This window comes from Mustela nigripes, chromosome 11 (assembly GCF_022355385.1).
Source record: "Mustela nigripes isolate SB6536 chromosome 11, MUSNIG.SB6536, whole genome shotgun sequence".
NCBI classification, from domain to species: domain Eukaryota; kingdom Metazoa; phylum Chordata; class Mammalia; order Carnivora; family Mustelidae; genus Mustela; species Mustela nigripes.
This window is the reverse complement of record NC_081567.1, coordinates 10135065-10148706: the sequence shown is the minus strand read 5'-3', so window position 1 is coordinate 10148706 and position 13642 is coordinate 10135065. Positions and strand designations below refer to the sequence as shown.

The 13642-nt window shown below is 61.9% G+C and overlaps 1 protein-coding gene across 4 annotated transcripts in view; it reads right to left on the bottom strand.

Moving 5' to 3' along the window:
• Positions 1–13642, bottom strand: part of GTF2IRD1 (GTF2I repeat domain containing 1) — a 96954-nt gene that overhangs the window by 5318 nt on the left and 77994 nt on the right. For all 4 annotated transcript variants that reach the window (XM_059414719.1, XM_059414717.1, XM_059414716.1 and 1 more), the window contains one exon: positions 1457–1534. In XM_059414719.1, coding sequence (XP_059270702.1) covers positions 1457–1534 — 78 coding nt within the window. The remainder of the gene's footprint in view (positions 1–1456; positions 1535–13642) is intronic.

Sequence of the window (13642 nt, the reverse complement as noted above, 5' to 3'; positions counted from 1 at the left end):
GCGCGTTCGAGGACGCAGAGCAAGTCAGGTTGGCCAACGGCTGGTGATCCCACGGGCTGGCTCTGGGTGACCAGGCCACCGGTGACTGGCTCTGGGTCACCAGTGCCGTTCTCCCCGCCTTCATCCCCGTTTGAATTTTGATGTCACCATGACAAGTGACAGACGACCCCAACAACGGCCAACCCCAACAAGAGTCGCGTGTCACTTTCAGGACGAAACCCCAACTCCTTGGTTGGCCTGCCTGCCCTTCCCCGCGCCTTGGGGCCTCCCCCAGCTGCTTGCTCCAGGTCCTCTGGCTTCCTTGCTGGTCCTCAGTCGCCCAGCTGTCCCCAACGCCCCGCAAGCTTTTCCTGGCACGCGTGTCCTCTCCTGACATTTGAGCGTCAGCTAACGTGTCCCATTCTCCCAGGGGCTTTCCTGCCCCATCCCCCAGGCCCGCGACCCTTTATCCTGCTCCTGCTTCTCCGTTCTCACTCTCCGAAACTCTACTTAAAAATATTTTTTATTACTGTTTCCCTGCTACGGTGCAAAATGGAAATGATACTGAATTCATCACAAGTAAAGCATCTGGCACAGCTCGGCACTCAGTGACCTAAAAATCTCGACTGTAACCATACTATCGTTATTATTATTATTATTATTATTATTTTAAGAATTTTATTTATTTATTAAAAGATTTTATTTATTTATTTATTTGACAGAGATCACAAGTAGGCAGAGAGGCAGGCAAAGAGAGGGGAGGAAGCAGGCTCCCTGCGGAGCAGAGAGCCCGATGCGGGGCTCGATCCCAGGACTCTGGTATCATGACCTGAGCTGAAGGCAGAGGCTTATCCCACTGAGCCACCCAGGCACCCCGAGAATTTATTTTATTTTTAAGAATTTACTTTTTACGTATTCTCTACACCCAACGCGGGGCTCGAACCTGTCACCCTGGACCGAGAATCGCACACTCCCCCCACGCACCGAGCCAGCTGGACGCCCAGTAACCGTATTATGAACTGTCCCATCTGGGCTCTGCCGTGGCACCCTGGACGCCTTCCCCTGGCATGGCACGGCCCTAACCCACTCCGTGACCACCTCCCCGCACACATTCAGAGCCCCAGGATGGCAGGAATCAGACCCCTTGCCATGGAGTCCTCACAGCTAAACGTGTGCGGGACAGGTGAGCTCACCAGCTCTTGGCTGTGGCCATAGCCTCTGCTACGTGACCCAGCCCTAGAGCAGCGGAATGGCTGACCGCCACCACCGCCCTGGGTGCCCCAGATGGGCTCTTTCCCCCTCCTCCGACGGGGGACGTTGGGGGGTCAGCTCCCACCAGTCATGGGCAGGGCAGCTGGCAGGGGCGGGGGTGGGCGGGACTGGAGGCGGCAGGGCTGGCTGTAGAGGGAGGAGGGGCTGCCCAGGGAGGCCGGCCCAGCAGACCCGGCCCAGCAGACCCCACTCCTCATGCACTGACCGTATTTCTCGTTGAAGAGCTCCTTCACCTGCTCGCGCAGGATAACCTTCTCCCCGAGTCTGTTGGCGTCATCTTCATCTAGGAGAGGAAGACAAGGCGGCTGTGAAGGTCAGCCCGGGCCAGCCCCTGGACGGGCTCCCGTGCGGCAACCCCCACCCCGCCCCCCCCGCCCGCCCACAGAGCTTAGTATCAGGCAGCCTTGTTTCTGGCTTCGGTGGTCTGTTCTCCAATCCATCCGCCCCCCTGCCCCGAAAAGCTTCCCCGGCGCGGCCCCCCCGCCGTGTCCGGCCCAGAGCACTCTGAGGCCAGGGAGGCAGGGGACCTGCTTGGAGGAAGGAACTCCCGGCCTCGTGTGGGTGGTGCACACTCAAAGCGCCTCCAAGTGTGACGGGAGAGCCGAAGCAGGAGGCAGGGTGCCCACCCCCATCTGCAAATCCAGGCGGGCTCCCTGGAGGAGCGGGCTGTTGGAATCTTCTCTTGGAAGGCAGGCAGGGGTCTTGGGATGGATGGGCTGAGGTGGGGTGGGAAGTACTGGCCCAGGCCGGTCTGCTGGATGTGGCTGGAGCATGGGGGCTAGACTGAGCTGGGCTGTCGGAAACTTGCCCCGATTGCTGGGGGATCCTGAGCCAGAGGCTCCTGAGCAGGGAGACAGGTGCGCTGCCGGAGCAGGGGGTCTGCACACGCTCCCCACCCAGGGCCCAGGGCAGACCTCCATGGGCACCTGCTGTTGGACCCTCGGCTCCCCTCAGCCCTGTTCTGGGTCTAAAGGAGCAGCTGGGAAACTCCTGAGTCGGGGCCCAGGGGGCCAGCCGGGCTGGGGGATGTTCAGGATGTGGAGGGGACGCAAGGGTCCTGGGACAGAGGGGCCTGCGGGCTCGTGTCCTGGGCTGGAGATCCAGGAGGGGTGCCCTGAGCAGGCAGGGCCTCCAGCAGACAGGGGTGGGGGCAGAGGGTGGAGCGGAAGCGGGCGGGGAGCCAGGGCCCGGGAGATGCGGGGCAGAGCAGACAGAATGGGTTTGTGGAGAAAAACAATTCCTGTTTTAATCCGGAAAATCTCACAGAACTTAGTTCAAGTTCAGAGGCCAAGGCAGGCACTGCGCCTGGCGGGCCGGGCCTCCCTCCCCGGTCTGCCTGCCCCGGCCTCCCGATGCCCCTCCCTCCCCCACCACCCTGTGCCCTGTGCGGTCCCGGTCATGTCCACGCTCCAGACTCTGGACCAAGGTCTGCCGTATCTCCGAGTTTCTGCATGTGTCTCTTCAACCATGACCTTCCAGCCACCTGGGTGCCCCTGAGACCCGGCAGACGTCCGGCATCCCAGATAACAACACCCCTTTCCTGTGTCCCCCTCCCTGGGAATCACAGTCCCATCAGTCGGGCCAAGGCACTGAACTCAGCCCCCCTGAGAGCCCCCTCCTCCCCACATCCCCCCAACACGGCCTTTCTAGACAGTCTTCAGGACCTCACGGTGGCAAGAGTCAACGTGACCCTTCTCCAGGTCCTAAGGGGACAACCTGACAGACTCCTGGGCCCAAGGGCCCCCCAGAGCCTGTGCGGGAGTGGGCAGATGCTGTCCATTTCCCTCGCCCCCACCCCCAGCATTCCCCGGGGGGCCAGGATTCCGCCCAGACCCGGCGGCACCCATGGGGCACGGAGGGATGGCCTGGTCTAAAGCGGGGGATGGGGAGGGACACTGGGTGACCAGTTGACTACCAGTGCAGGGCATGCGGTGGGGGGTTCCTAACCCAGCTGAGAATCAGGGAGGGCTTCCCAGAGGAGGTGCTGCTGCCGGGTGTTCAGCACCTCCTGTGTGCACAGCGCCAGGCCTCAGAAAGGGCGCCTCTTGGCTCCTCCTTGCTCTTTGTTTTTGTTCATTTTTTAATTAAAAAAATTTTTTTTGGTTTTTATTTAATTTGGAGGAAGGAAGTTCCCGCTGTGTCCCTGCGCCGGCCCCGACGGGGAGAGCCAGGCTCCCTGCTGGTGCCTGGGTGGCCCAGCCAGGTAACCCTCTGGGTCGGCCGTGGGCAGGTCACGAGCCCCCTTTGTGACAGAGCCGGGTTCCTGCCACCACGGCTGCACAGGTCGCACACTCACCATCGGGAGAGGCTGTGGCCAGGCCTGCTGGTCCCCAGGGACTGTCCCCAGGACTGTGGGGGGAGCTGATGCTCTCGCTAGCCTGGGCTGGGGCAGGACAGGTCCCCGGGAACCATCTCCTCTGAGTCTGGTCTGCATGTGGGCAACACAAACCCAGGAAACTGTCCCCGAGAACACAGGGTAGGGCAGGGAGCACAGCCACTGTGGGGCCGTGTGGGGCCTCGGCCATAAACCCAGTCTGAAGGGCAAGCCCTGCGGCCCGGAGGTAAGAGTGTTTACTCCGCTATCGGACCACTGGGGTTCAAATCCTCTGTTACAAGCTTGTGACCTTGAGCGATTCTCCAAACTGTTGGATTTCCTCGTTTGGAAAGGTCTGGCACCAAACCTGTTCTGGGGGGAACAGTCTGAGCTCCCCTGAACCCAGACTGGCTATAAAGGATGCCAGTGTCTGGAGACATTTCAGAACGCTCTCCACTTGGAGACGTCACACTTAGGGACCCACATGGAGTGTGGGTGCCCCCAGGGCACCTGTCTGAATGTCTGCATGATTGGGGAGGAAGGGGGTCCCCAAGGGCCTGTGACGGGGGCGGGGGGGGTCCCTGGCTGAGCAGACTGCAAGGCAATCTTGGTTCTACCCCTAATGCTGTGTGATGTTTGGAAAGTCACTCGACTTCTCTGGGCCTGTTCCTACATCCCTCAGCCGGGGAACCTTCGGGATCCCCTGACGTCACGTATAAAAAGTCGAAGGCCCCGTCACCAGAATCAGGTTGTCGCTGATGCTATTTAGATCAATGCTTCCGTTATCCTCGGGTATCAGGGAATTAAACGTCACGCAGGGGACCTCCGGGTAACGGATGCTTCTTCTCTCCAGTCCCCCGGGTTTGTCGTACCCATTCTGGGAGGGCCACTTACTAAAATGCATCGAGTGCCCCTTTCTTAGGTAGTACCTCGTGGGGTAGAGAGGTCCCCCTCGGGATCTCCCGGGCCAGAAAGTGCTGCATCTGCCCCCGCAGAGACCTGGACCCCCTCCACCCCTCTCCCCCCGCAGGGACCCCCTTCGAGGACAGGCCCGCCCTGTCAGCGTTTCTGCTGCCTCCCCCACCCCTGCTCCTGCCAGCTTATTGGTCTCCGTCACTCCATGGGCCCCAGTAGCTCTCATCTGGCTGTTTCTAATCTGCTGTCTGTTAGCCTGAGGATTAACTGAATTTTGCCCGGGGGAAGAATGCAACCAGGCTTATTAAATCACCGCCAAGCTGGGTCCACAATCAGAGACCAGCAGGCTCCGGGTGCCGACTGCAGGGGCCCCACAGTCCTCTGCCCGGGAGCAAAGTATGAGAACCCCGAACACCGGGGGGGCCTCCCCGCACCGGCTGGAGGTCCGCGGCTCGGACTGATGTCTGTACACGGACTGTCAGGATCGTGCGGGGCCAGGAGGAGCCCGTCACAAGGGACAAGCTGCTCAGAGGGACACGACGCCCCCCTCCCCTCTCCCAGTGCTTCCGTGGGACCTCTCTGCGAGGCCTGGGCTGGGCCATGCAGGCGTCACGTAGACCCTCAAGAGAACAGAGGTGGGGGATATCCACGGGGGTCCCCCTGTTGACGGGACAGCTGCCCCCGCATGCCTCCTGCCCGGGCCCTGCAACTTGCACACCTCCCTTTCCTGGCTCCGGACCTTCACCAGAGCAGGAAGACACGCTCAGCTTCACCTGTTCGCCCCTCTCAGCCCGGCGTGCAGGTGCAGCAGGAATTCCATCGGTGGCTCCGAGAGGCCACGAGTGCACGGCAGTGGGGAGGGGCCCTCGCCCCCGTGCCTGCTCTCCCAGACCCCCGAGAAACTTCTTACACGTGCCAAAGGAAACAGGGTCCAGAGGTCTAACGGCACCCGTAGTCACAGGAAAACCACAAAGCGCCCGGAGCGGCCGAGGACCGCAGAGGTGCAGGGTCCCCCTGGAACCGCACGGAGCAGCAGACGCGAGCCGGGGCCGTGTCACACGTCAGTGTCGCCTTACGTAAGGCTGAGCGAGGAAAGCGAGTCCAGACTTGACACACGAGGGCACACCTCGCTGATATAAGTAAAAAGCGGGGTGCCCAGGGGGGCTCAGTCAGTTAAGCGGCTGACTCTCGGTTTCGGCTCAGCTCGTGATCTCGGGGTCGTGAGATCGAGCCCCGCGTCGGGCTCGGCGCTCAGTGTGGCGTCTGCTTGACATTCTCCCTCCCTCGCCCCCTCCTTCCGTCCCCTCCCGGCCCCTCTCTGAAATAAATAAATACATCTTCAAAAAAGGTGAAAAGCATGCAAAAGGAACAATTTCAGTTTCAGCAAACATGACACATCACAGAGCCCCTTCCGAGGTCAGCCTGTGAGCCGTGCGCGGACCTTAGATACGCTGGACGTTTTTCTTACACATATACACCGACGACGGTAGAGTTTAATTTAGAAACCGGGCACAGTAAAGAGATGAGCAACTGATGATGGTAAAACTGAATTGTAACAATGTACGTAGGATATTGTAACAAAGTCACGAGAATGTGGTCTATTTCTCTCTGTGAACATCACACTGTGGTTCCCCTTCTTGTGATGACGTAAGAGGATAAGACGCCCACCGGGGGAGGAGCAGCGAGGGGGATCAGGGATGCAGAGGCCGGACGTGCCGTTGGCCTACTGTCCCTGGAGAACAGTGGCCGGCCTCTGGACCGCAGCTGATCGCGGGCGGCCGAACGGCACAAAACGTATCCGCAAATTAGGGGAGCGGCTGTATTTGTTCCGGGGAGAGAGGAGGGCAGGATGAGGGCGTGCACGGGGGTGGGGGCATGTTATCTGCCCTGTTTTGTTTGTTTGTTTGTTTGTTTTAAGATTATTTATTTATTTGACAGTCGGAGATCACCAGTAGGCAGAGAGGCAGGCAGAGAGAGAGGGGGAAGCAGGCTCCCGGCTGAGCAGAGAGCCCGATGTGGGACTCGATCCCAGGACCCTGAGATCATGACCTGAGCCGAAGGCAGAGGCTTTAACCCACCGAGCCACCCAGGCGCCCCTACCGGCCCTGTTTTAATTCTCGGATGGCAGCGGGCTCACGGGGTTCACTGCCGTATCGCTGACCAAGCAGACACAGGAGCAGGAACAGGAACAGAAAGAATTAAAAAAAAAAAGAATGTGTGCTACCTGCACTCTGGTATGTAAAAATCACTAGTGGAGGAACTCAAGACATCTGAACAGAAAGCCTGCGGTTTAGTTAAGCATATGCTACCGATCAAGGTTGAATTCTTAGTGTTGACAAAGGTACGCGGTTCTGCCGACGCCGTGTGGGTCAAAGGGTCTATCTGGGGAGTCCAGGCTATCTTGGCAACTCTTTGGCGATTAAAAATGATCTCAAAATAAAAAGCTTAAGCGAACCATCGTCAGACGCAGGGATGACCGACGGCAGAGCCGGTCCTGGACCCGGGATCAGGACTGATCTGGCCAGTGCTCGAGGTCCAGTGGGGAGGGGGACAAGGGAGGGAAGGAGGCTTGCCTTCCTCCCCAGAGTCTCCTCGGACAGGGCTCTGCGTCACATGCATCCCTCTCCCTTCCCTGGTCGGGTGCTCCCCGCCCCTCCCTGGAGCCCAGCTTTGTGACCTCTAGCTGTACCGAAGGTCTAGAACAGAGGGCTCTCTGGCTGGAGCCTCCCCTGCTAGGGTTGGAGATTTGCCCTTAACGCCTCACGACAAGCCTGACTTCCAGCGCATGGTCCCATTCTACAGATAAGGACACTGAGGCTCAGAGGAGTCAAGGTGCTCACCCAACATCACGAAGGCCGCAAGGTCTGTGATCGGCAGCACTAACACTAAAACCCAGTCTCTCTGACCCGTGGGTACTGCTTTCCCCTCGGAGAGTGGCCCGCACCTTCTCGAGGGCCTTTGTACCAACCTGAACTTGCTGTCCAGGCTTGGCAAACACCAGGTCTCCTTGTGGGGGTTCATCTGGGATCCTGGCGCCAGCCACGCACATGGCCCTTCCCAGGGGAAATCTTCTCCGTCCTGTCCCGTTCCTTCCTCCCAGGTCCCTGCTATGCGCGCCAGACATCACTGATGTCACTGACCCAAGGCCAGGCAGGCCCCGGGCTGACCTGGGGCCGGGACCAGCCAGGCACACCGCGCCCTGAGCACCAGGGGCAGGACAATAGCGCCCCTCCTGGGAGAGACGGACAGATCTGGCCCCTGGGCTGCAGGAGCCAGGACACAGGGAACGCATTTCTGCGGCATCACCAGGGGTGCGGGGCCTGATTCCCAGGATGCGACCAGTGTCTGTACAACAGCAGCTCAGGCTGCCGCCAAACACAGGAGGACAGTCGCTCCCTGTGGCACGTGCACGGAGATGTGTCGGCTCTCACCCATGTGTCCAAGAGAGGAAAGCCCTAGCGCCCGCGACGACGCCCAACGCCAAGCGACTGATAGAGAAGTCAAGGTCTCGCGCGCAGCCGGGCACTGTTCTCACAGCTCCGCGTGGATCCATCCCCTTAATCCTTCCAACAACCCTCTGTGGCTGGCCCTGGGACTACCTCCGCTTTACAGACAGGGAAACTGAGGTAGGGAGAGACGCGCTACCTGGGCCGGTGACACAGCGAGTGAGCGGGTCGGGACTGCCCCCCGACTTGCAACCAGCTGGCAGGAAGACAGAGTGTCCCAAACCCAGGCTTGTGGCCGTGCTGACTGCTGATCAGGACCTTGCTTCCACGCGTGGGGGAAGGAAGAAAGAGCATCCGTCTCGTCTCTGCACCCCCAACCCCCAACCCACATGTCCCACTGCCTCTCAGAACGCCTTTGATTCTGCATGTCCCCGAGCGGCCTCTCCATGGCTCCCTCAAACCTGTCCCTCTTCTCTGGGCTTCCTTCCCTGGGGTCCCCCTCCTGGTCGCCCAGGAGAGACACTTCGGCTGCCTCCAACCCCGGAGCAGGCAGAGTCACGGCTTCCCCCAAGCTGTCCCCGTCCCAGTCCCGGGAAGCCTGGGACTACGGTTCTTTACATGACAGAAGACACTGGCTGGTTTAGGTAAAGGTCTCGAGATGCGGAGGTCATGCTCAATTACCCAAGGGGGCCCTAACAGTGATCATTAGAGTCCTTCCAAGGAGGCAAGAAGGTCAAAGGCAGGAGGAGTTGAGCCAACAGAAGCAGAGGTCAACGTGAGAGCTTCAGAGCTGGAGGAGGGGGTTTCTGGAAAGTGAGAAAGACCAGAGCCTCCCGAGGGACCTGCCCGTCCACTCATCTCGGGTTCCCTACCTCTGCAACTCATGGGGAAAAATACTCGTGTTGCTTCAAGGCACCATGTCGGGGTGATCTGGCCCAGCAGCCAGAGGAAACCCGTGCCAACCCCACGTATCCCCATCATCCACCAATGCCAGAGAAACCTCTGGCAAGCCAAGCCCATGGCGAGTTAGGCCTCAGAACTGCTCCTCTCATGGCGGGAGAACTTCCCGCTTGGCCTCCCCAAGACCATCCTCGGCTCTGCAAGTCGCATCGATCGCTCTCAGGAGGCTAGGAGACCCCGTCCTTCCTTTGCTTGAAGCCTGCTGGGGACTCTGGTGTTGCTGTCCATGGGGCAAACCCCTCCTCCCTCCCCTGGCAACCGAGCTCCTCTGCTGGGGCTACTCTTCCTGTTTCCCACCCCAGAGACAGCACACTGGGAACTCGGGGCTCCCCTACGTCACAGGGCCTGGAGGGGGACCTTCATCTCCTCCCCCACCTTGAGTGGCATCTGTAATCCTGCGGGGGGGGGGAGGGGCTGGGTCCTGCTGAGGAGCCACCACGGCTCCATCCCAGGACCCCGAGATCATGACCTGAGCCAAAATCAAGAGTCGGATGCTTAACTGACTGCGCCTGCCCAGGGCGCCCCAAAAGTCCAGGTTCTCATCCAGCCTCCCGCAGTCTGCCTCTCTCCCCACTTCCACCTCATCTACCACTTCCCCCACCTGCTTCCTCCCACACCCTGGCAGGTGACCCCAGGGCCTTTGCCTACACTGCCCTTCTCTCTGCCTGCACTGCCCTTCTCTGGCCACCCCCGGGCTCCCAACCTCCCCCTTGAGTACTCCCCAGACGCCCTCCCAGAGGGCCCACCACCTAGTTCATGTTGCAACCCCCACCTAAAAATAACCGCAACCTCCCCCCATCCGCTTCCCCGCCTCCCGAGCGCACATCTGACACACTTTAACACTTGGTGCGTGATTTTCCGCAGCCACACCAGAACGGCGTCTCTGTGAGGCAGGATTTTCTTTTCTTTTTTTTTTTTTAAAACTTGTGTTGAGCAAAAGCCCTGCACCCAGCCCAGCGGAGTGCCCAGCAGCTGAGCTCCCAAAGGGGAAGGTCCTGCTCCCTGTGCCTGCGGCAGGCTTCAGGATAGGGCTGCCTGTCCCCTACTCCTACCTCCTACTGCAGCGCCTCTTTTGTCCCCAGAGCTGTCCTTAGCAGGCCGGGCAGACAGAGTCCCCCCCCGTCAACCACGCGCGCTGAGTCCCCGGACGCCTGTGGCCCAGAGACGCGTTTATCGGCCAGCGAGAACTTCTGATCTGCACGCCGGGGCCCCGGGACCCTCGGAGCCCATCTCAGTCCAGCCCCAATAAAGGCACTGGTTGTTCCTGGGAGCTTGGGTGGTCCCAGCTTGGGAACCAGTTTCAGGGTGGTTTTCTGGAATGCTGCAGAAGAGTCCGAAGCCTCCCCCCCACCCCCCTGCCTTCTGGGGAGCCCACAGCCTAAGGCGCTCTAGGAACCACGGGGTCCCCCTTCCCAACGGGCAGGGCTCCGGGAGGACAGGGCCTGGGGACCACTAGCCCAGTCGGGGGCGGGGTGGGGCTGCGGGGACCCAGTGGGGTCCTCACGGGCCAGGAAAGGGTAGGGGCCTCCCGACCCGACGGCATTCCGCCCTCCCCTGCGTCGCCGCCGGGCCTGGAAGAAAGGAGGCAGCGGGCCAAGAGCGCGGGGGCCGGGCAGCCCCGCCGGGCGTCTGCCCACAAAGGCCTCCGGGCCCCGCCCTGCAGATGCCAGCTCTCCCCGGGAAGGCAGCGGGGAAGCTGTTCCTGGAGCCTAATTAACAAAGAAAAGCAGAGATAATTAAGTGGAGAAACATGTGGCTGGCGCTGGAACCGGGATATCTTTAGAAACGCGAGACAGGACGGCTTTATTTTGAGCTCTCAAGAGGGGGACAGTGTCGGGAGGGGGGAGGGGGGTGCGGGGGCCCCGGGGAAGGGGCGGTGGAGCCAGAGGAGCAGGTGTGTGCGTGTGCACGTGTGTGTGCGTGCGCGTGTGTGTGCGTGCGCCTGTGCCTGTGCGTGTGCGTGTGTGTCCACCCCGAGGAGGAAAGGACCCTTGGGAGGCTAAAGGGAGGGGGCAGGGGACCGCGGAGGGGTCTAGAGACCGGGGGTCACTTATCCACCGTCACGCAGCTCAGAAGTGGTGGCACCGGTTCCTGAGGGGCCGGAGGGGACTCCGCACTGCCCCCCGCTTTGTCCCCGACCCCCTCCATCCTGGGCTGAGAGCAGCCCCATGCTGGCCCCCTTCTCCAGGAAGCCCACGCGGCATAGCGGCTGCTGAGTGGCAGGAAGCCCCCCTTCCCCCCCGGGCACAGGACCCCAGCCCTCTGCGTGAGAGGCCCTCGGCCCACCCCGCCGCCGCGCTTCTCGGGGCCGAGCTGGGAGCGAGTCGTGGGTCAAGGCGGCTGACTCCTGCCTCTCAGCGGAACGCGACCGAACACCGCTGCTCTTCTAAGGGCAGAGTTTAGGGAGCAGACGGTGTAGGGAGAGCGAGGACCCCCCCACCCCCAGCCCTTGGAAACTTCAGCCCTGCCCTGCAGGGGTGCTGGGCTCCGGCCGCGGGGGACGTCAGCGGAAGAGCCTGCCAAGGCCGGGTCTGCAGGGTCTAGTCCACGCTGCAAAGCCAGGCCTTCCAGGCCCTCCACGCTCCGCCTGGCCGGCCTCGCCGCCTCGCGCCGCCTCCCGCGCGCCCCCGGCCACCCCCACCCCCCGGGCCCCCCGCGCCTCCCCGCCCTGCCCCGGCCGTCCGCGTGGGACCTTCCCGCTTCACAAGGAGGGAAACCGAGGCCCAGGCAGGCGAACCTGACTTCCTGGAGTCACACAGGAAGTCGGCAGCTCTGCTCTGTCTCCGCGACCCGGAGCCCCTGTTCTGGGGGTGGGGGGGGATGTGGAGGAGGGGGGCTGCTGCTTGGTTTCTGGCTGAGGGTCCCCGGAGCCGGCAGGGGGGGCCGCGCCGCTGGGGGGGGCCAGGGACCGGAGCAGAGGACACGGGCCTGGGTCCCCAGGACCCTGCATTTGCCCAGCGGGCGCTGGGGTTGGGTGGCTGGGCCTGTCCCTCGCTCGTGGTTCCCAAACACCAGGGCGGGGCCCTGCGGAAGCTGGGGAGCTGGGAGGCCCCGGGAAGCGATGGGGCGGGTGACCACCTTGCCTCTGAGCCTTTCCAGAGCTCCCTCTCACCAGGCAGGGGACAGTGAAGCTTTAAAGACGGCTCCCGCTGGGACGTGGGGGCTCCGATCTCCACTCAAATGCCCCCAGTGACGGGGAGTTCACTACCCAACAAGGCGCCACCGCCCCCCTTTTTCTGCCACTGCCATTCGAGAATAGTTCTAGAATGTCATTTTCTTGATCCCTCTTGTGCCTCCCAGAAGGGCCCGGCTCTCAGCTCTTCTTACCAGCAAATTCTTCCACTTCCTCCCCCCACCCCACCCCGTTCCTTCACAGGCTCTCCTCCTGCAAGGTCTCCCAGTGGTCAGTGTGTCCCCTGGCCCATCTCCGAGGGCGACCCACTGGCCTGAGTGCTGGCGGCAACTGCCACCTCCGCGCGGACCGTGCCCAGCCCCGTCGCCGCCTCGCGTGCAAACACCGATCGGGTCCCACCAAGTGCGACAGGCCCCGACCCAGCCTCGGGCCTGGGTACCACCATCGCTCTTCCAGAATGTTCCGCCCGGCCTCCCCTGCCACTCTTCGGCCACCTCTAGATCCTAGCACCACCCACCTCCGGGGCCTGCTGCCTCCTGCCTGGGGTCAGCCTCCTCAGCCCTCCCCTGGCTTCACCACCCCAGTTTTGCTTTTCCAATCCACCCCTGGTGGGCGGCAGCCTGGTTACCATGGTAACCGTAAGACAATATGAGGCGGATCCTGTCATTTCGTCGACTCAGAAAGCAAGCCTCCAGTGCCACCAGAGAGAGCCTGAATCACCGGTGAAGTTTCTGGTCCAGGCCTTTTCTAATTCTGGCCTCACTCTTTGCTCCCCCAACCCCTGTGCCTCCGCACCGCAAGAGCCCAGACCTGGGTACAACTTGGGCCCCGGGCTAACCCCGGCTGCCGCCTGCAGCCTCACTCAGTGTGCTCAGCTGTGAAATGGGCGTGATCACAGCATCGACCCGACAGGCTTGAGAAGGGCTCCGAGCGGCCGTGTGAGAGGCCTTCCCCGGCCTCCTGGCAGGAAGCTAGGTCTCCAGCGGGGAGAAGGGCTGGTCTTTGCCGCAGGTGGCACCGAGCTCATGACCGGGGGCTCGGGGACACCCACCTGGCTCCCATCACATTTCCTGGGGAGCAACGCATAGGCAGACGCACCTTCCAAGCCCCCAGCCCTCCGTGCCTCGACGGCCACGTCTGAACCTCTTGGTCACCCACAGGGACGGCCTCTCCCTGGTAGCCCACGTCAGGATGGACGGGACTGTCCCTCCCATCTTTCTAGCCGTTGCCTCGAGGACCGGACTCCAGCGGTCTCGCATCGGCGCTGGGGCCCACAGCGCCGCCCCGTCCCTTTCCCGTCTCCCTAGGAGGAGTCAGCAGGGGCTCCGGCACCAGCTCTCAGCTCCCCCTTCCATCCCCGTTTCCCGGGGGGCTGGGGGGCGGCGGGGTCCCTCCTTTTGCCCCTCCCCACCCCCATCACTCATTTTTCTAGAATCACGCTGCGGCTCTTCTTACCTCTAAAACCCTACTCCTCTCCCACTGCAGCCGGCAGCCCTGCCCCATCTCTCTCCTGCCCCTGGAGCGATCCATTTCTCCGCTCTCCATCCCTCCTGAGCCGGCCGCAGCACCCAGGTCCCCTCCCTGGAACGGCTGCTAACCCCGCTGCCCACGACCTCTGGGGGT